Here is a 23,506-nt window from a genome sequence, read left to right on the forward strand (position 1 = left end):
GGAGCAAACCTTCAGTTTGTGTATATCAGCAGAAACCCTTGAGATTTAGTTCCTCGCTTAAAATCTCTGCCAGCAATTTGTCATAAAGAATAACACATATAGTTTCATTAAAATAATCAAAATAGTGTATTTCTTCAAACTAATTTATTTTTATGTCATCAATTTATAAATGGCATTGGTATGCAAGGAGCAAATGACAGCTACTAGGTAGTCTCCATTCATTTTTACATTTTAAAACAATAATAAAGTTACATTTTATACCTTGTACATGTTACGACCAGGTGAGAGAGGTCTAGGGGGTTCCCTCTCAGCCTTTGCCTGGTTTAACCGCAACAGGGTTTAATCTTTAAAAAATGGTGATTTAGCTCCCCCTTAGTGAATCCTTGTTCATCGCTTTCCAATTGTAAGGCAAAGAAGCCAATTCAGACATTTTTTCTTAGATTTTAAACAAGAAAAGTAGAAGTTTATTAATCTTAAACTCTAAACCGGTTACCGACTACGAATATGCAACGTGACCACACTAGCAATGCATATGCGATAAACACACGCAGATAGAGACAGAAAAGTAGAAAAGAATAAAGGGGAAAAGTCTGAGGCAATGGATAGGCTTCTGTTTTACTGTCCTTTGAGTTTGCTGTGAAGTCTTTGGTTGCTGGTCAGACTTGCAATTCATTGGGTCCCGGTGCACGCTTCAACTAGTTTCGAGGTTGGAGTCTTTTCTCTCTTGAGGTTTATGTGTCTTCCGTGGGTCCGGTGGCTTGGGAGAAAGTGAGAGAGAGAGAGAGAGAGGCTTTCTTGCTCCAGCTTCAGTTTCAACAGTCCTCTCCCTTTCTCTGTGGCACAATTCAAAACCCCCCAGGTTGCCCAGTAGGTTAGTCATGTGACTAGCTGGTTTGACCACTTCAGTTTGTGGAATCTGCCATCTTAGAAGTCATCCTGGAATGTGCTTCCTTGCATCGTCAATGTTTGGTGATCAAAATCCATATGGATTAATTGGAGCAGGGAATAGTCCTTTGGCTTCATAAGCAGTGTCTCTTAGTATGCAAATATTTTTCCAGCCAAATGTCTGGTGATTTTTTTAACAAGTCCTTTCTTCACTCCAGCAACAGTTTAAAATAAATGCTCATATGACAAAATTAATATGCCTCATTCATGGCTGGTTCTGCATAACATATACATATAGAATGCACAGACACACATTGAATAGCTTATAACTATTTTAAAGCTAGCAGAGACCCGCAAAACATTTGTGGTCAAATAGCCGACTTAACCAATTCTATCATCCTCATCCACCCCTCCAATGCCATCCCCATTCCATGCCATTCCATCCCTCACATGCCACCCCACTGCTGCAATCCCCTTCCTCCAACTCCTCCCATGCCATTTCCATAACATGCTTCTTCATCCTTCCCATGCCATCCGACACATGCAAAACATTGGCGGTCAAATTAGTATACTTAACCAATTCCAACCCTCCGATGCCATCCCTCCCATGCCATCTCCTCTGATGCCATCCCCATCCCATGCTATTCCATCCTTCCCATGGCATCCCCTCCCGCCCATGCCATTCCCATTCCAAAGCTAAAATTAGCTGTATTATCACTATAATGCTTGCATTTGTGGTGCTTTTGAATTATTAGACAGACATCACTTTGGATACTGTACTTTTTAAACACAAATGACATGCAGTATATGTCATCAGAAACTCTCTCCCCAAAAACCTGTTCAAGCTAGGTCAATTGAAAATTTTAAAACTGTGATAGATGATAGATTTTTGTCAGGGATATGGAACCAAAGCAGGTAAATGGAGTTAAGATACAGATTAGCCACGATCTAACTGTCTATCGGAATAGACTTGAGGGACTGAAAGGCTGACTCCTGTTCCTATGTTCTTGAGTGCCTTTTTTCAGCAGCCAGATTATAAACTGTGGACTGAATTTGGCATGCTATGTGCTGAGAGATAAATACATTGCCACTGCATTTCATGATGCTGACTTGGTTTCCGAATCTATTCTCCTGACATGGTCTTTGTTGCCAGACAAATCCAAGAAAAATCTCGAACAGCACCAGGAGCTCTTCATTGCATTCATCGATCTGACCAAAGCATTTGACTCAGTAAATTGTGAGGCTCTGTGGATTGTGCTCCAAAGATTTCCATGCCAAGATCACAATCCTGCAATTGCTCCATGATGATATGACTACAACTATCTTGAGTCGGAGATCTGGAACAGATGCCTCCAAAATCTGGCGTCAGGCAAGGCTGTCTGATAGTCCCCATACTATTTATAATCTACCTGACAGTGGCTATTCAAAGATCAACTGCCCTCTGGTGTGAGTATTAAATACCGCTATTATATATTGTTAGACTATCTCTAAAGTGCTAGGAACTAATTAGCTAGGAACTAATTGTAATATGTAAGTGTTCCGATGGGGGGGGGGGGGGCACATTCATGGCTGCACTAGAGAGTCATGTGATGTGTAACAGGCCACCAGCCTGAGGTAGTCCTATATCAGAGAACATGGTGGCTGAATGATTAAACAAAGAGCTCAAGCCTTTCCAAGTTTAAAGAGTGATTATTTCTAACTTATGGAAACCAGAAAACAATCAGGAGACATAATAACCGCCTAGATGGAAAACTCCTTAACCTCAGTCGCCTCCATGCCAAAACTAAACTGACCACCATAGACATGCATGATCTAGTTTGTGGATGACTGCAGTGTCATGCCCACTCTGCATCAGATTTGTAAGCCACTCTTGATCGCTTCAATTCTGCATACAAGCGACTCGGCCTGTCCTTGAATGTTGCCAAAAGAAAACTCATATATCGACCCACACCTGGTCAGCCAAATATTCAACCTCCCATATATTTTGAAGGAGAGACTCTGGAATATTGTTGAGCACTTCCCCTAACTTGGCAGCCACCTCTCTCAAAAGGCCGCCATTGATGAGGCGATCCAACACTGGATCTCCAACCGGAGCGCCAACACAGCCTTCTGCAAACTATGGCAGTGAGTGTTTGACACCATGGACCTCCGCAAGTCAACAAAAATCCTAGTGTACAGAGCAGTTGTCATCACCACACTCCTGTACTGCAAAATTTGTTTTTTTCATTTACAGGTTTCTAAATTAAAGCGTATTACCCCTGTAGTAGTACTGCAATGAGAATTTGCATATCATTTCATCAGTGTATCAGGTTTCAGAAACACAAACAGAACATGTCTGGCAGCATCTGTGGAGAGAGGAGTAGAGTTAACGTTTCTGGTCAATGATCTCTCATCCTGATATATTGATGTAGATTTTAACTCACTCAAAACCAATTCACTGACACAGAATTAAAATTGGGCGGTTAACTCAGCATTGATGCTGCCTGATCTGCTGAGTATTTCCAGCATTTTCTGTTCTCATTTCAGATTTCCAGCATCCACTCCAGCTTATGCTTCAGAAACACAACTGGGGGTGCAGGATTCCTGGAAAATATTAAAATGTCAAATGAACCTGCATACAATCCGGCAAACCAGAAGTTGCAAACAGTTCCTCTCCTCCTTGTCACATCGGATCCACCCCTCCCCATCCCTCGCAACCACAGATTGGTTGTTCAGCTTCTCCCTCTGAAACACAACCCACTTTGCCGCATTTCTGTATGGTGGACATTGCTATCAATCAAGCTATGATTGGGTAAGGAGCTGCCGATCAAATCCAGCTCTGCTTGTGAATGGGTAATCTCACTGTCAATCATTCCCCGTCCGCCATTCAGGTTGCGTGGGCAAGGCGGGAGGAGTGTCCCCATTTTGAAGCACGAAGCCAGATGATTTAATTCGAAATGAATAAAAAGCGCGGACTTTGGCAGATGTTAGGAATCGTTTAAAAGTTGGTTTATTTTACCTTGGGGGGGGAAAAAATATAAATTTGGACAAAAAGGCGGTGGTGTTTGGGTGTGGAGCGTGAGGACCGTTAGTCGAAGCGGTGGCGATGTGAGGAGCTAGAGGCGGCGGCTCGGTTGTCTGTCACAGGGCTGAGAGCGACTCGATGGAGGCGATAATAGACGTGGACTCGCTCCTCTACTTTGCGGCCAGTTTGTACCAGGGTTGGCTCCGAGTGTACGGTGAGTTTGTCAGAAAACGAGGAGGATCGAGGATTATTAACACCTGCACTTTCCAGCCGTGAGAATTTTCACAACCGCAAAGTTTCTGCCCACCCAGGAGCTGAAAAAGTGCAGGTGACGGTGCAGTTGCTTCCATTAGTCCTACCCTCACCTCAAAATCGATTAAAACCAAAAAAAAAAAGTTGTGATGCCTCAATGTTGGCGGCTTGGCGATTAGTTTTTGTATATTACGAAATAAAATTGAACGGCGACGTGGATTTGTGCAGCATCGTCCGGAGAACCGGCACCGAACCCTGTTGTAATTTGATTTAAGGTATAGTTTTATTTTGGGGAAGATGTGACATGACTTTCGATCCTGGTATAATATCTCGAAGTGAGTGACTTGTTCCCCACCCGAGCGTGTGAGCTCGTTGGCGCGAGAAGAAGGCACGTGCGGGGCACGCGCAAGGTGTTGATCCGGTGGGAAAGGGCTTGTACAAAAGGTGTGAAACAGGGTGAGGGTGTGAATGTGAATGGTACGCGCAGGATGGAGGTGTGTGAGAAACAGGGTAATATGTGAATAGTACGCATAGGATAAAGGTGTGTGCAAAATGTGTGTGAAACTGTGGAATGTGAATGATACGCGTAGGATAGAGGTGTGTGCAAAATGTGTGTGAAACGGGGTAGAATGTGAATAGTATGCATAGGATAGAGGTGTGCAAAATGTGTGTGAAACAGGGTAGAATGTGAATGGTACGCGTAGGATAGAGGTATGTGCAAAATGTGCGTGATAGAGGGAAGAATGTGAATGGTACGCGTAGGATGGAGGTGTGTGCAAAATGTGTGTGAAACAGGGTAGAATGTGAATAGTACGCGTAGGATAGAGGTGTGTGCAAAATGTGTGTGAAACGGGGTAGAATGTGAATGGTACGCGTAGGATAGAGGTATGTGCGTGATAGAGGGAAGAATGTGAATGGTACGCGTAGGATGGAGGTGTGTGCAAAATGTGTGTGAAACAGGGTAGAATGTGAATGATAGGTGTAGGATGGAGGTGTATGCAAAATGTGTTTGTAACAAGGTAGGATGAGAATGGTATGTGTAGATGTGTACATGCTGGATGTGGCACATGCAAGTACTGACATGGTGGTAAGATGTAAATGGCGCCTGCATGTTGTAAAATAAAACAGGATAAGGTGCATGTGAGTGGGAAAACAAAGTGATGAGAGGGTGCAGCACCTGAAGTTAGCCATGAGCCAAGGTGTGAACACAGTTGGAGATCAGTTAGGGAAGGTGCAATTGTCGATACTGGGTGAAGAACCTGTTGGTACAGATGAAGAATAAGTATAGGTTTCAGGCAGCTTGTTAAGTTATGGAAAATGCGAACAGCATGTGTAGGTGGTGCAAGTGAGTTGTGGGTGTGCTGTTCAACATGCATTCTGGATATAAAGGCATGCATAGACTTTAAAGGACATGTGGACCTGCAGAAAGAGTTTAGTGAGCTAGTTAAGAAATTAGCAAGCAGGACCTCAAAAGTAATAATCTTCAGATTACTCCCAGTACCACGGACAAGTGAGTATAGAATTAGGAGGATAGTGCAGATGAATACGTGGCTGAAAAGATGATGCAGGAGGGACAGCTTTGGATTCCTGGAGAAGGTGGGACCTGTGCAGGCTGGACAGGTTGCACCTGAATAGAGCGGGGACAAATTTCCTTGCGGGGTGATGTGCTGGTGCTATTGGGGAGGGTTTAAACTAACTAACTTGGCAGGGATATGGGAAGTAGGAGATAATACAAGAGAAGAACACCAAGGCACACAGAGAATTGGAAGAGACAGATAGCACTAGAGGAGGAAATAGCAAAGTATTAGGTGGGGTGAGAGTGTTAAATAATACTAGAGAAGGGAGTAGTTTCATATTCGATGGGAGTGGACTGAGAAAGGCAATGGGGAATGCAAAGACAGGATTATAATGCATATGTATAAACACACAAAGTCTGGTGAATAAGGTTGGTGAGCTACAAGCACAGCTAGCAGTATCAGAATGTGATGTAGTGGCAATAATGGAAACGTGGCTTAAAAATGACGAGGACTGGGATATAAATATACAAGGATATAAAGTGTTCAGAAAAGATAGAGAACGAGAAAAGGGTGGTGGGGTGGCAGTCCTGATTAGGGAAGACATTGCATTGCTGGAAAGGGAGGAGGTGCTTGAAGAGGCAAGGAGTGAGCGAGATAGAGGAGCAAATCTGCAGGGAAATCACAGATGTGTAAGAACATGCGGTGATATTGGGGGACTTTAATTACCCAAATATCGATTGGGATCATTTGGAGTGGAGGGGGAGGAATTTCTGACGTGTTCGGGCGAACTTCCTTGATCAGTATGTTCTCAACCCAACTAGAAAAGAGGCATTTCTGGATCTGGTCCTGGGAAATGAGGTGAACAAAGTGGACCAAGTGTCTGTGGGGAGTGCTTGGTTAAGAGTGATCATCGTATCATAGGTTTTAGACTAGTAATGCAGAAAAGCAAGGAACAAAATAAGGTAGAATGTCGAGATTGGAAGAGGGCTAATTTCAACAAGATGAGAAGGGATCTAACCAGGGTAGAATGGAACCAAAGACTGTCAGGAAGAGCTGTATTGGAACGATGGGTTAGTTTTAAGGAAGAGATGCTTCCGGTACAGGCGAGGAACATTCTAACAAGGGTGAAAAGTAGGGGAACCAAGAACAAGGCTGCTTAGTTGGTGAGGGAGATAGAGATGATGCAACAAAAAAGAGGGTGTATGATCCATGTCAGGTGAACTCATTAAGTGAGAACAAGGCCATATACAATAATTTGAGAGGGGAGGTGAAGGGGAAAATAAGACTGGCAAAGAGAGAATATGAAAATAGAATGGCAGTCAACAATGATCTTCCACCATCATGTAAATAGTAAGCAAGTAGTAAGAGGAGGAGTGGGGCCTATTAGGGACAGAGAGTGTAATAAGCTTAGTGGTGCAGGGCAAGCCTAATATACCTTTTGAGTACGTTGTATCAGTGTTCACTAAGGAAATGGAGGCTGACAAAATATTGGTGGAAGCAAAGAGAGTAGAGGCAATGGACAGGGTAAAAATTGAGAGGGGGAGGTACTGAAAAGGCTGGCTATGTTTAGGGTACATAGGTCATGTGGTATGGATGGCATGCATCCCAAGTTGCTAAATGAAGTGGGGATGGAGATGGAGAAGGGCTTGCACTAATCTTCTGTGGATACAGGGGAGGTGCCAGAGGATTGTTGAGTGGCAAATGTGATGTCCTTACTCAAGAAAGGATGTAAGGGCAGTCCTAGCAACTACAGGCTATTTAGTTCAACATCAGTGGTGGGTAAGGTTTTAGAAACAATAATCAGGGAAAGTATCAACGGACACTTGCGGTTCAAGTAATTAAGGATAGCCAACATGGATTTGTAAAAGGCAGATCGTGCTTGACTAATCTAATTGAATTTTTTGATGAAGTAACAGAGAAGGTTGATGACGGGAATGTAGTGGATGTTGTTTATATGAATTTTAAGAAAGCATTTGATAAGGTACCACATAAAAGCCTGGTTACCAAAATTGAGGCTCGTGGAATAGGAGAGTCAGTGTTGAATTGGATACAAAATTGGCTTAAGGATAGAAAACAGCGAGTCGTAGTAAATAGTTGCTTTTCAGACTGGAGGATGGTAGACAGTGGTGTCTCCCAAGGTTCCGTGATAGATCCACTGATTTATTGCTATGTATAAATGACTTGGATCTTGAAATACAGAGTAGAATCTCAAAATTTGCTGATGACACCAAGCTTGGAGGTGCGGCAACAGTAAGGATGATATGAACCATCTGCAACAGGGCATAGATAGGCTGGCAGAATGGGCAGAGAGGTGGCAGATGGAATTAAATACTGACACGTGTGAGGTGATGCATTTTGGCAGAACAATAGGGAGAGGCAATATCTACTTAATGGCACAGTTCTACAGAATGTACAGGAACAATGGGACCTGGGGGTGGATGTACCTAGATCTTTGAAGGTGGCAGGACATATTGAGAGAGTGGTTAGTAAAGCATATGGGATCTTGGGCTTCATAAATACAGGCATTGGTTACAAAAGCAGGGAAGTTATGCTGAACCTTTGTACAACTCTGTTTAAACCCCATCTGGAGTATTGCATCCAGTTCTGGTCACCACACTTAAGGAAGGATTTGAGGATCCTTGAGAGGGTGCAGAAGAGATTTACCAGAATGGTTCCAGGAATGGAGGACTTTAGTTACAAGGTTAGGTTGGAAAAGCTGGGTTTGTTCTCAGAACAAAGGATATTGAGGGGAGATTTAATAGAAGCATACAAGATTGTGACAGGCTTAGATAGGTTAGACGAGGAAAAACTGTTCCCATTAACATATAGTACTCGGACTAGGGGACACAGATTGAAAGTTTTAGGCAAAAGGTGCAGGGGGAATATGAGGAAGCATTTTTTATTGCAGCGGGTGGTAATGACTTGGATGTGGTGGAAGTGGAGGTGATCAGTGACTTGAAGAGGATGTTGGATGACCACCTGAGAGCAATAGACTTCCAGGGATTGAGCTGGGGAGTGGGACTGACTACATAAGCTCTGTGGAGAGCATGGACTCAATGGGTTGAATGGCTTCCTTCTGTACCGCAAATGATTCTATGACTCTATGCATACTAACATGGTGCAGACAGGGTATGGAGAACACTTACAGTTGGGGGAAGAGTCAAATGTAAGCAGTATTGCTTTGTTTTGGAAACCTGTTTTTTTTTTTCTGGACCCTGTTTTGGGTATGATAAATAGCTGATTGCAAAAGATTTTGCACTTGTAGCTAAGGAACATAGACAATCCATATATGTCAATGTTGAATTAGTTTTAGACAGCATATTTCATGTTTGCTAGTCATCAACTACGTCAGCTTCTGTTAGAACATTGGGAAGTTTGGTCAACTGGATAAAGTACTAAAATCAATCAATAGCAGACTAATTGCATGATACCCACTGACGATCTGTTTAGTATAAAATGAAGTCTTGGTAAGGTTCTTGTCATTTTAGTGCTTTAGTAGGTACTCCGTTCTATCTTGTTATACGCAATGTTCTTAATCAGTTGTATATCCTCCCATTCAAGTTTTCTGTTTGCCAATGTTCTCTTTGGTCCTGAAGGTGTTGACCAATTGATGTGTCAAGACTCGTTGTGCAGGCTGTGTCTGAGGAGGGTGGGGGTAACTGCAGCAAAGCTTAATTCTGTTTTCATTCAATGTCCATATTTTAGATAAGATGCTCAAGGAGATCATGAGATACTCTTATATTATGACCTAGATAGAGAAGTCTTCAGAGATATTCATCATGGCTTGGAGAAAAAGGTTGGGTCTTACTAATTTGATCAAAATTTTTGAAGAAGTCGCTAGCTTAGTGGATGAGGTTAGCCCGGTCGATGTCGTCTACGTGGATTTTCAGAAAGCTTTTGTTGAGGTACCTCACAATAGATTGCTGTACAAGATAGTTTAAGTGGGAAGCTGTCACAGGGAACTGAGACTTCATGCTGATAGGCATAGAGTTACGATCAATGACTGTGGATCTGCTTAGAAACCGGTTTCCAGTGGTGTCCCACAGGAATCAGTGTTGGGGCCTTTGCTTTTTACTATCTTTATTAATCCCCTCGGTATCGAGGGAATGATCTGCAGGTCTGTGGGTGATGCAAAGATCTGTGCAAGCGTTAGGATTGTGCAGGAGAATAAACAAATACAAGCAGATCTTGATGTGTTGGAGGAATAGACCCATGTTTGGCAAATAGTATTTAACTTCGACAAGTGCAATATTATGCATGTGGGCAGGATCAATGCTCCATATATAAAAACTGTACAGGGAGCAGAACTGAAACCTGTAATATTACCCCATTTCCAAATTCCAAAATTGCCTAATGTCCCACTTCCAACACTTCATGGCTCTGGTTACCAGACAGGTTTAGGTGAGAGGGAGGAAGGAATGAAATAAAGAAAGAGTTGCATTTATATAGTGCCATTAACAATCTCAGGGCATCCTAAAGTGCTTTACAGCCTATGAAGTACTTTTTAAGTGCAGTCACTGATGAAACTTAGGTAAGATTGTTCATAACTATCGAAAGATTGCATGACCAATTCTGTGACTGTATAACTGAAGCAGATAGGATACAATTCTACAGGACTATAAAATATAAAATAAAACATGTTATTTTGTCCATGGTTAGGGCTCATTTAGAATGCTGTGTCCAGTTTGGAGCCCCTCAACATCCTGGTGGCTAATAATCAAGGCTTTGGAAATGGTTCAGTGGTGGGCGACAAGATTGATTCCCAGTTTAAAACACCTTAGCTATCCAGATAGGCTGGATAACTTTTTATGGGTTTATAGTCTTCAGTGAAGCAAAGACTCGGGGAATTTGATCGAGGTCAGTAAAATAATTAAGGGACTAAATTATATTCACATTGACAAACTATTTCTGTTAGTTTGGGGAGGACCAGGGGTGATGTTTACAAGTTACTAAAGAGTATAACTATGTGTATGTTAAGTGGTTCTTTTCCCAGAGAAGAGCAGACCAATGGAAGAAGTCGTCAGCTTGTACAGTGAGCACTGATTCACTGTATGCCTTCAATGGAGAGCTGGACCAGTTCCTAGCGCGGGTGGAGGTTGCATAATGCAGACGGTAGGTGCCAAGTAATATAACTCATAGTTAATGTGGTCTCTTGGAATAGTTTTGGTTGCCTGAGAGGGGTGTTGAGGACTTTTCAGATTTTTCTTGCAGGAGATTGTATGGGTGCTGTTGGGTAGGGAGTGTCTGAATTGTGATGCATAAGGCACCATGATTGTATGTAGGGGTAGATGGATTCTGTCTTTTCCTGTCTGATAGTTTTGTGTGTGTGTATCGCTTAATAGTGACCAGAAATGAGAATCCGAGCTGATTTTTCTTCACTAGCCGAAGGACCTTCTCCTGTTACGATCACGTGAGGAGGGGTGGAAGGGCTCCCCTCTTTACTATCTCAATGGATTTACTTAATTGAGTGTGTAACTTGTTTACGCACTGTGATCATAAAAGGAGACAATCAGACAGGTTTTCTCCAGTTTAACAGTGAAAGAGGTTAACTTTTCTGTACTTAAATCGATCTTAATAAAATACACTCCAGCTTTCTCAAGCACATGCACACGCATGCATACTAAATAGGTTACAGAGTGGAGAAGGATATATTGGTTTAGAATCCAGAGAAATAAGAGGTATACAGTCTGTGGAGGTGGGTAATTCGGCTGTCTTCAGGCTGAATTCGGTGGTCCTGAGGCTTCTGGTTTGAAAAGGTGGACACTGATTCAGTGGTTCTCCGGGAGACAGCAAATTAACTGAATTCCTTCGGTCTCTGTGTTCTTTCCAGAAAGTCCTCTACTGTGTAGCTGAAGGAGGTTTCTGTGAGTTCTTTCCAGAAAGTTCCCATCCCACAATAACTCCCCCATCAAGCTTAAATAAGTCAGCTCAGTCAGCAGAAAGAGTTCGAAGCTTGCAAGGTTTGAGTGGTTCGTCACCACCAGTTTAACATTCAGGTTTCCAGCCGGTGGATTTAAAAAATCATCCTTCGATCTAGCACATTTTCATGACAATCCCAATTACTACTCTGGGTGGAATCAGCTAAACATATGGACCGGGATCAAACCTGGGTCCTTTCTGGTCTTTATGGCTCAGCCTGTCGCTGTCTAAACTGGCTCAGCCAAAGCATAATTATGGTGCGTTGATTTAATTTTGCAAATCTGTATGTAGCCTAACTGGAAATAGAATCATTATTACATTTCCCTTTCCTTCTATTTTACAGACACTTGATAAATTTTGCAGTGTTGTGCAAAATGCAGAATTCAGTGTGGACCAGAATGAGCAGTTCTTTGTAATAATCAGAATTTAACCATTGTCATTATTCCAATGTTGATTGCTTCCAATGCTACACTTAAATTAGGCAACTAGAGATGGGCAGTAAATGTTGGTTTTGCTAGCAATGTTCTTATCCTGAGAATGGATATTTAAAAACAAAATGTTGATATTAAGTACTGTAATTATGAACTGATGGTTGAAATGGAGTGTCGTGATTATTTATTTGTAAATGCTACCTGGGACTCTGGCTTTATAACAATGTTGAAAAGTCATTCATATCACAAGGTAACTGCTTGTATAGCTTTCTCAATAGAATGAAATGAAACTTTTCACATTGCAGTAGCAGTTCCATCATTCTGAGTGTAACTGTGTGTGGTCAGTAGTTTTCATAACAGCAGCTCACAGAATTGTCACAGTGCAGAAGGAAGACATTTGGCCCATCGTGTCTGCATTGGCTCTCCGAAAGAGCAGTTCCCTCAGTTCCATTCCCTGGCCTTCTCCCCCATAATCCTGCACATTCTTCCTTTTCATATAACTGTCTAATTCCCTTTTGAATGCTTCAATTGAACCTGCCTCCACGATGTTCTCAGGCAGCGCATTCCAGACCTTAACCACTCGCAGCATGAAAAGGTTTTTTCTTATGTCACTTTTGCTTCTCTTACCAAACACTTCAAATCTGTGCCCTCTCGTTCTCGATCCTTTCACAAGTGGGAACAGTTTCTCTCTATCTACTGTATCCAGACCCCTCATGATTTTGGCTACCTCTATCAAATTACCTCTCCGCCTTCTCTTCTGCAAGGAAAACAGTCCTAACTTCTCCACTCTATCTTCATAACTGAAATTTCTCATCCCTGGAACCATTCTTGTGAAACTTTTCTATACTCTCTCCAATGCCCTCATGTCTTTCCTAAAGTGCGGCGCCCAGAACTGGACACAATACTCCAGCTGAGGCCGAACTAGTGTCTTATACAAGTTTGACATAACTTCCTTGCTCTTGTATTCTATGCCCCTATTAATAAAGCCCAGGACACTGTATGTTTTATTGACTGCTCTCTCAACCTGTCCTGCCACTTTCAATGACTTAGGCTCATATATACCCAGGTCCCTCTGTTCCTGCACCCACTTTAGAATTGTACCCTTTTATTCTATATTGTCTCTCCATGTTGTTCCTACCAAAATGAATCACTTCCCATTTTTCTGCATTGAACTTCATCTGCCACCTGTCTGCCCATTCCACCAACTTGTTTGTGTCCTTTTGAAGTTCTGCACTGTCCTCCTCACAGTTCACAATGCTTTCAAGTTTCATATCATCTGCAAACTCCGAAATTGTACCCTGTACACCAAGGTCTAGGTCATTAATATATATTAGGAAAAGCAAGGGTCCCAACACTGATCCCTGGGGAACTCTACTTCAAACCTTCCTCCAGCCCGAAAAACATCCATTAACCACCATTCTTTGTTTTCTGTCACTCAGCCAATTTCGTATCCATGTTGCTACTGTCCCGTTTATTCCAATAGCTACAAGTTTGTCACAAGTCTGTTGTGTAGCACTGTATCAAATGTCTTCTGGAAGTCCATGTACACCATATCAACAGCATTGCCCTCATCAACCCTCTCTGTTATCTCCTCAAAAAAACTCCAGCAAGTTAGTAAAACATGATTTTCCCTTAAGAAATCCATGCTGGCTTTCCTTAATTAACTCGCATTTGTCCATGTGACTATTGATTTTTGTCCTGAATTATTTTTTCTAGAAGTTTTCCCACTACCGAAGTTAAACTGACTGGCCTGTAATTGCTGGGCTTATCTTTACACCCTTTTTTGAATAAGGGTGTAACGTTTGCAATTCTCCAATCCTCTGGCACCACCTCCGAGTCTAAGGAAGACTGAAAAATGATGGCCAGTGCCTCTGCAATTTCCACCCTCACTTGCCTCCGCATCCTTGGATGCATCTTATCTGGTCCTGGTGCTTTATCCACTTTAAGTACAGACAGCCTATCTAATACTTCCTCTTTATCAATTTTAAACCCCTCTAGTGTCTGACTTACCTGCTCTTTCAACATTGCCTGGGTTGCATCTTCTTCCTTGGTAAAGACAGATGCAAAGTGTTCATTTAATACCTCAGCTATGCCCTCTGCCTCCATGTGTAAATCCCCTTTCTGGTCCATAATCAGCCCCACACTTCCTTTTACCGCCCTTTTACTATCTATATGCCTCTAGAAAACTTTGGGATTTCCTTTAATGCTAGCTGCCAGTCTCTTTTCATGCTCTGTCTTTGCTTCTGTTATTTGCTTTTTCACTTCCCCTCTGACCCTTTTATATTCAGCCAGGTTCTCAATAATATTTTCTAGCTGGCATCTGTCATCAGCATACTTTTTCTTCTTCGTCTTAATCTCTACCTCTTTTGTCATCCAGGGAGCTCTGGATTTGTTTGCCCTACTTGTTTCCTTCGAGGTAACATAACTTGACTGTGCCCGAACTATCTCTTCCCTGAAGGTAGCCCATTGTTCGTCTACTGGTTTTCCTGCCAGCTTTTGATTCCAATTTATTCACCCCAGCTCCATTCTTACCCCATTGAAGTTGGCCTTCCCCCAGTTAATTATTCTTACCCTGGATTGCTCTTTGTCCTTTTCCATAGTCAGCCTAAACCTTATGATACAACGATCTCTATCCCCTAAATGCTCTCCTACTGATACTTGATTAACTTGTCACACCTCATTCCGAAGAACCAGGTCTAGCAGTGCCTCCTTTCTCGTTGGACTAGCAACATACTGTTGTAGAAAATTGTCCTTAACATACTCTAGGAAATCTTGCCCCTCACTGCTCTTTACCCTACTATTATCCCAGCCTATGTTTGATAATTAAAGTCCCCCATTATAACTACCCTATAATTTTTGCACCTCTCTGTAATTTCCTTGCAAATTTGTTCCTCCACGTCCTTCCCACTAGTTGGTGGCCTATGGACAACACCAAGCAATGTAACCACACCTTTTTTGTTCCTTAGCTCTGGCCAAATTTATTCTGATCTTGATCCCTCTGGGACATCCTTTTTCTCCAGCACTGCAATGCTCTCCTTAATCAATACTGCCATCCCTCCACCGTTTTTCCCTTTCCTATCTTTCCTGAACACCTTGTATCCAGGAATATTTAACACCCAGTCCTGCCCTTCTTTGAGCCAGGTCTGTGCTACAGCCACAACATCATAATTCCATATGACAATCTGCGCCTGTACCTCACCAGTCTTATTAACCACACTCTGTGCATTCACATACACACACATAAACCCTGATTCAGACTTTATTACTTTCTCCCTTACTCTGACCCCACCTAATAACTTTCTGTTCCCTACCCCGGTGCTATCTATCTCCCAGTATTATGTGCACCTTGGTATTCCTCTCTGATACTTGCTCCTGGTTCTCACACCCCTGACAAGTTACCCGTTTTGCTTTCCTCTAATCTGAGCTCCCTGTCCGGTTCCCAGCCCCCTGATGATTTAGTTTAAACCCTCCCCAACAGCACTTGCAAATCTTCCTGTGAGGATATTCGTCCCAGTTCTGCTAAGATGCAACCCATCCATCTTATACAGATCCCACTTGCCCAGAACTGGACCCAATGTCTAAGAAATCTGATGCCCACCCTCCTACACCAGTTCTCCAGCCACATGTTCAATCGCTCAATTCTCCTATTCCTTTGCTCACTTGCGTGTGGGACTGGGAGTAATCCTGAGATTACTGCTTTTGAGGTCCTACTTTTTAATCTCCTTCCTAGCTCCCTAAAATCTGCTTTCGGGACCTCATCCCCCTTCTTACCTATGTCAACCATGCCGATGATAGAGGACTTGCTAAGGATAATATTTCAGCCACTGCTTCTCTGCTAGTTCAGATTTGTGGGTAAAGACTTACAGAAGACAGATTTATGAATACATAGATCAAGAGTGTAGTATGCAAAATATTTTTATTTTTAATTTGCAGATCTTTTGGTGTCCATTTATAAAGCTTTTTCAGGGAAGGATGTTGAACTGGGATTGAATTGTTGCAGACTATGGAGGGAATTTTAACTTGGTGCTGTGCTGGCAGTGGTGCACAGGGAACCTGAAACAGCATGTTTGTCAGTGGCTTTTTAATGCAGTCGCTGCATTGGCATCTGACTTCTGAGTTTCTGGACCAGTTAGCGCAATGAGGCGTGATGACGACTTGAATTGAGTCTAGTTGAATAGCTGAACTATTTATAGGGGCACCATGAAAATGACAATTGAATTGCCCAGGCGTTTGAACAGGGGAATCCACTGTTGCAGTTTCCTCCTAACGTGCAAGACTACACCTTGTTTAACAGATGTCTCCCTGGAGCTTATGCTGTGGTCTGCAAGGGTCTGCAGGAAGATTCTCTTCCCAGGAAGGATGAAAGTTGCTTCAGAGAATAAGAAGGCAGGAGGTTAGCAGAAGGAATGTAGTGCCACGCTCCTGAATACAGTGCCAGAAGAGGTTTAATGACCTAGTCCCCTTCATTCTTCCTTCCTAAGCCTATTCCAGCACATCAATGCACATTAAGCTTGCCTTGTATGTGCACCCATCCCTTTCTGTCTGCACCTCCTCCTATCCCCATCTGACCTTCCATCATTGACACTCAGCCTTATCTTTAATCTATCCCACACTGACCTTCAACAAATATTGTCCATCCATCCACTCAATACATTCCAATATTCTCAGTCATAGGTCTCTTTACCTCCTTGCAGGAGAAGACAGCACAGAACACCAGGGCAAGGCAGAGATCCAGAGGTGACCCTCCAGCTGTCTCCATCCTGACAGCTGCAGAGGAGTAGGTGCTGGAGATAAGCCAAGTCTTCCCTGGCCTTTGGATATGGAGAGATGGGAGCCTTCTGCCTATCTGCTGATAAAATTAAATATCACACAGCCACATGGCATACAGCATGCACTCATGTTAACTTGATGTCAGCAGCCAGTGAAATTTAATGATGTGCACAATGCTGACTGAATACCTTCTTACCTTGGCAGTTCTAATTCATGTCTTTCAACTCCCACATGCTTGCGCAGGAGGAGAAGGAAGACTCCTTGGAAGAAGATACTTGCTCTGAGGAGGCACCATCACAGGACTTGTGGACTGTGCACCAGCTCAGATAGAAAACTCAGCTATTTGGGTTTTCACATATATCTCACACATCATAAGTGAGCAAGAGCAGGTGATGGAGATGGGGACAGCAGTGGAGAGTTCCTGTCTGAGGACGCAGGGTGTTCCAAGCTCTGCTGTTGACGGAGAATAATTCTGGTGTAGCAGCAAAAAAATGAGATGTTGGCAGGCTTTGCACTCACACTGTGCACGCTTGGAGAGGAATTGGAGTCTGTTTCCACTACGAGTGCCATGACATTGCAGTGCTGTCTATGTCTATGGAAAGTGGCTTCCTGCATGGAGTGTCAAATTAGTGCATACTGGTCCTCATTAATGGCTTGCATGTTCTGAATGTCACCTTAAATAGAACTGATGGGAACCTAGCTTTGGCTTTTGAGCACTCCCCCCACCCCCTCCCCCGCACGTATGTGCTAACCAGTTTATTGTTAGCAAGGAAATGCATGTGGGCCATGAGAAGGAAGGTGGAGAAGAGGACATTGAAATGGGGACTGTGCTCAAAGTGCTTTCACTTTTCACCCAGTATCCCATATGCTGCCTCCTGTTCCAATGGTTGAGTCTATTCCTGTACAGCTGCAGGTGGGGCAGTCTTCGGAGGGGTCTCATGGGATCTAAAACCAGAAGATGTTGACCAAGAGTATCTCGGCAGTCAGAGCAGGGATATGAGCAGCCTTCCTCCACCTCTGCTGAAGCCACAAGAGGTTGTACCATGCAGGAGAAAAAGGAGGTAAAGATTTGCAGTTGTACATGGGTGTTTAATACTACTGGATGGATTTTCACTGCGGCGGCGGGAAACAGAAGTTGGGACCATTTCCGGGTTTCAAACTGGCTCCCGGGTGGGTAAATGGAAATGGGCCCTGAGTTTCACAGAGGCGACCATTTAATGGATATGGAGACGAGTTTGGTGGCCATGCAGGGCGGGAATGGAGGCGAGCCAACTCTAGTGTGGGCCCAATTTAAACTCACTAAGGCAGCCATTACTGTGGCTGCTATTTCACTGCTGTGACTGGATGGTGAAGAAACACAGAAAACTGCATTTCCATGATGTCTCATGATTGCTGGAGGCCTAGAAGCGGGGCAAGGCAGCCCTCATTTTTCAGATGTGGACCTGAAGGTGATGCTGGAGGTCCTCTTCCCGGAGGGTGACCGGAGGAGGCCACCCACGCAGACCAAGCAGGCATGGATGGACATCACTGCCATTGTCAGCGGCAGAGTGTGGTGAGAAGAGCCTGGATCCAGTGCAGGAAAAGGTTCAACGATCTGATATGTTCTGGTGAGATGAGTGCTAACCCCAACCCTCAAACCCTCAGGATAGGCCTCTGGGTATTCCCTGTTTAGGAGAGACACCGTCTGAGGGCACATGCCACTCCTGAACATGGGAGGAGTGTATGCACAGACCAATTATTGACCCCTCAATATGGCTCTGAGCCATAGTGCTGCTGAGGACCTGCCAGCACTGAAACATGCACCTTCCAATGAATTGGCACAGCTCCCATGAGCCATAGAAGACAGCAGTGCCTCATCACACTCTCTTTTGTCCTTGCAGGAGAAATGGGCACATAGTGCCTAAGAGAGGGTCCAAGCAGTTGGAAGGGTACCCTACCTGCAGATCATTGCACCAATGGAGGATAGAGTGATGGAAATAGCCAGGATCTTAGACCACGAGGAAGTTGGCCATGGTGAAATGGGCACTCATGGAGATGGTGATTACAGAGGACAGTGTGCTCATTGAGGGGTTGCATTGCTTTCCACCCCGTCTGATGGCATGCCAAATACTGAGTTGCATTGGGAAACCTCAGCACTGTAGAGGCTTCTCTGTCCACAGCTATCACTTATGATCTCTTGTGTTTCCCACAGGTGCAGACGTCCGGCAAGGATATCTCGCTCTCGCCCTTTCTTTTTTTCTCCCCCCACACCACTGGGCCAAAGATGATCAGCAAAGATCTGAAGAAGCACTGTCTCACCTTTAAAAGCACACTGTCCACCAGCACAGAGACACTCACCTCGGTGGGCCCTCGCATATATTTAAGGTGGCATTGGGTGAGGAGCATGGCACAAGTGTACAGGAGGAGGTGCCAGTGGCAGAGGCTGCTGTGGTCCATTCCCCTCTGAGGAGGGAGAACAGACACAGCTCTACTCAGTTGGGCATAGATGCAGACCCTCAGGAGTCACTGGAAAGAGGCTGTACCTAGACCATATCCGATGTGTTGGCACTTGTCGGAGTTCCCTGAGGCTGTGTGGGGTCATGGGCAGAGAATGGAGGAGTCCATCCAGTTCATGTGTGCAACAATGGCTTAGGGTTATGAGTGCATGAGCACCTCCATGGAGAGAATGGCCCTCATGGAGAGCCATATGCAGCAGCACTTTGCAGGAACTGTGCATTGACATACTTAGGATGCATGCCACACTCCGTTGCCTGTACCATTGAGTGGCGCTGATGGTGCAGAGATGTTTGGAAGGGATACGAGTTGTGTCCCAGATGGTGCTCTCCTCCATCCATCTGGAGGAATGTCAGCCAAGGGCTGAGGATATCTCCCCTCACGGGGCGCCTTTATCAACATCTGCCTCCTTGGTTACTCTGACAGTGGGAGCATCTGTGCAGCAGGGCCAAGAATTGGAGGCTGCCCCTGCAATAATGCAGGTGCAGCAGCCTGTAGAGATGCTCCTGCTGGTACCTCCATAACGAGGATGGCTGCCACGTGCATCTTGGCCGCAAGCCTAGACAAGTGAGCAGGCTGCCACCACCTCTTCTGAGGCTGCAAGGGGAGCACTGTGTAGAAGTGGCTGAGGGCAGAGGCCACTGCATTGCAAGGAGCACTGAGTGGGTCACTGGGGTGTCCTCTTGCTGTAATTGAGCACTGTTTTCGTTTCTGAGCATATGTAAATAATGACACTTGAAGCACACGTGTGAGACTTTTATTGATGGTGGGACAAGAAAAGAGGTATGAAGTGGTGAAGGAGATCAAGGCTTTCTCAACGATGATGGCAACACCTCTGGGCAAATGTGCATCCTTCATTGGCAGTAAGAGTTTACATGTTCCAGGCTGTGTCTTCAATGGAACTGTTAGCTCAGGCACCTCAGTGTGTTCCTAACCATGCCCTTCATCCTAGGTCAAAGGGGCTCAGTTGAAATCTTCCTGAATCAGATGATCCCTGACATCTGTGGCATCTTGACGAGAACTTCGAGCCCTGCCCCGTGTCAGGCTGCCTCCCTGTGTAGCTGGAGAACCTTGGTGTTCTTCATCTTCCCCCTTCCTCTTCCTCCTCCTCCCATGTTTTGTGCCTCTTCTTTCTCCAATGAGCTATCTCCTTCCCGGCCCTCACCATTCTCAAGGACCGCACCTCTCTGGAGGGCCATGCTATGAAGACTGCAGCAGACCATCACAATAAGCGAGAAGCTTGCAGGAGTGTATTGCAGGGTGCCACCCTACTGGTTCAGGGTGTCTGTGACAGGGATGTTTTATTGATTGTAGGACTAGTTTGTGTTGAGGAATGAGATGATCAAGTGGGTTCTGAATGTGGCGCCCAGATGGGTGCATTGCTTCAATTTAACTATATCATTCCAGCATTAGGCCATTCCAGGCAGCAGTGTGTGCCACTGCTGTTGCCCTTGTCGCATCACATTCCTGTTCCTCATGTTGCAGCTCCTCCTCTGAAGAGTTACTCTGCTCAGCACCTTCTTCCCCCTGCAGCTCCAATCCTGACTGCAGCACACCACTATCATTTTTTGAGATCCAGGTTGGTGCATACTAAAGGGTCTTTCCAGGCACTTAAAGCACATCTTCAGCATCTTGATTGCTTGCTCAACGACAGTTCTTGGTGGCCGTGTGTTTTGATTGTATCTCTCCTGTGCTCCATTGTCTGGGGTCCTACCCACCAGCTCCCAAACCCTCCCCAATGGATGGAGCATTAAGTCGCAGCTAATGACTGCATACACAATCTATAGATTCTTGCAGTATATGGCTATTATGACTAATGATGGTTATGCTCCAAGGTCAGTGCTGGAAGGAATATTTGGAATGTTCTAAGTACAATTCTTTTGGCTGGACTGAGGCTGAGGGGAATGAGGTGGGAATGCTCTGTAGTATGCTCAACAAAATGTATGCTGTATGATTGTTGGAAAATACTATAGCATCAGTATGAATCTTCTGAAAGAATGTACACTTTAACAATAAAGGATGTTGCAGTACAAGAGCCTGTTCATGTAGCTGTTGGTGCCAGTTCTTAGTGATGCATGAGCTGTGGTCAATACCCCTTGGAATCCTTGATATTATTGGCTGATGTAAAAATAGAAATCTTAGAAAACTTCTTAGCTGTGGAATATTTGTTGCATATTATCAGATTAGGACTTGCAGTGTCAAATGGTAACGAATATATAGATTTGTAGTGAACAGACTATTTTTGTGCTATCTGTTGAGCAACCTCATAACCTTTGCTGAAACTGTTACTCATGCATTGATTGAAATTCATGACTTCGTTATCTCACTTCATTTCAAGTATAGTTCCTATCTTATCTTGTTAAAGACTTCTAGCCATTCTATTGCAATGATCTGTGCTTGACTGAACTCCCCTCTCTTTTTCCTGTGTTTCTTCCAACACCGCCACTGAGCTGAAATTAAGACTCTGAATAACTTCATACTCATAATTTCATAACCTTAAAACTAAGGATATCCTTACCATTATTTGTTTTTACTTCCTCCTGCAGTGTTCATTATTTATAACTATAGATTTGTCTCATTTCTTGATTTATCATGTCTTCTTTTATACTTAACAATCTTGACGGTATCCTCTACTATTGGGCTTGGTCCTTTCGCCTTTTTCGGCGATGTATTAATTTGTTTTTTAGCTTACATTTATTAATAGAAGCTGTGCTGTTTAACTAATATAGTCACGAACACTTAAAAAAAAAAAACCTCAAGGGTATAAATGCAGGAGGCTTTTGCATATGCACAAAGTAAGCAGCATGAACCCAGCTCGACCGAGTACTGCTTCAACAGAGTACTTAACTTTGGAAATTTAGTGAGTGAGGGAACTCAGTGCAGTGAGGGAGGAGGTGCTGTTCTGGTCTTTTACAAGACAGAGCAATCGGAGTGAGGAGTGGCAGACCGTGAGACCTGGTAAGTGTTTCTAGGTAATAGTCTAGAAAGTAAAGGCATGGCAGGGAACCTCAGCCTTGTGAAATGCACATCCTGTGCCATGTGGGAAACTCTGGATGCTTCATGTGGCCTGGATGACCATATATGCTAGAAGTGTCACCAGCAAGAGCAGCTTGAGCTCTGGGTTTCGGAGCTGGAACATTGACTGGAGTCGCTATGGGGTACCCACAAGGCTGAGAGCTTTGTAGATAGCACATTTCTGGAGCTGGTCAGCCTGCAGCTTAAAAATGTGCAGGCAGAGGGGGAATGGGTGACTGCCAGAAGGACAAGGAGGACCAGGCAGGCAGGGCAGGAACCCCATGAGTGCATCTTGCTCTCCAGCCGGTATTCAGTTCGGGATACTGGTGAGAGTGATGGTTCCTCTGGGGAGGGCAGGCACAGCCAAGTCCAGCTGCATGGGAGTGGGGGAGGATGAAGAGTGGAAGATCAATCATGGTAGGGATTTTGATAGTGAGGGGAACAGACAGGCGCTCTGTGGCTGCAGTTGTGACTCCAGGCTGGTATGTTGTCTCCCTGGTGCCAGGATCAAGGATGTTAGAGTGGCTGCAGGACATTCTGAGGGTGGAGGGTGAACAGCCAGAGATCATGGTTCATATTGGCAACGATGACAAAGGCAGAAAGAGGAGTGAGGGCCTGAAAGCAGAGTTTAGGGAGCCAGGAGAGAGATTTGGACTTCAAAGGTAGTAATCTCTGGATTGCTCCCAGTGCCATGCGCTACTGAGTACAGAAATAGGAAGATACAGCTGATGAATACATGGCTGGAGAGCTGGTGCAGGACCGAGGGCTTGAGATTCTTGAGGCATCGGGACCACTTCTGGGGGAGATGAGACCTGTACAAGCTGGACGGGTTGCACCTCAACAGAGCCTGGGATCAATATCTTCACAGGGGTTTTTGTTTGTGCTGTTGGGAGTGTTTAAACTCGGCAGGGGGATGGGAACCTGAGAGTAAATTCAGAAGGGAGAGAAGAAAAGTTGGAAATGGAAGGCAGAAAATTAGTGAGCATGTTTAGAAGGCAGAGGAAACAAAGTCTGGAAAATAGACAACAGGGGAGTTTGACAGTGCTAAATGGTATATACTTGAAAGTAGAAGTCTAGGGAATAGAAACATAGAAAAATAGGAGCAGGAGTAGGCCATTCGGCCCTTCGAGCCTGATCCGCCATTCAGTACGATCATGGCTGATCATCCAAACTCAGTACCCTGTTCCCGTTTTCTCCCCATATCCCTTGATCCCTTTAGC

At 44.3% G+C, this 23,506-nt stretch overlaps 1 protein-coding gene across 6 annotated transcripts in view; it reads left to right on the plus strand.

Annotated features, from left to right (window-relative positions):
* The first annotated feature begins 3,819 nt into the window (after positions 1 to 3,819).
* Positions 3,820 to 23,506, plus strand: part of LOC137347681 (disabled homolog 2-interacting protein-like) — an 860,897-nt gene continuing 841,210 nt past the window's right edge. For 3 of the 6 annotated variants that reach the window (XR_010968997.1, XM_068012394.1, XM_068012395.1), the window contains exon 1: positions 3,820 to 4,103. Coding sequence is in view for 5 of the 6 variants with exons in the window: in XM_068012394.1 (XP_067868495.1) it covers positions 4,028 to 4,103 (76 nt within the window). In the remaining variant the exon portion in view is untranslated. The remainder of the gene's footprint in view (positions 4,104 to 23,506) is intronic. The other 3 variants (XM_068012396.1, XM_068012387.1, XM_068012389.1) reach the window with 3 other exon arrangements.

Source organism: Heterodontus francisci, chromosome 32 (genome assembly GCF_036365525.1).
Source record: "Heterodontus francisci isolate sHetFra1 chromosome 32, sHetFra1.hap1, whole genome shotgun sequence".
Taxonomy (NCBI): Eukaryota; Metazoa; Chordata; class Chondrichthyes; order Heterodontiformes; family Heterodontidae; genus Heterodontus; species Heterodontus francisci.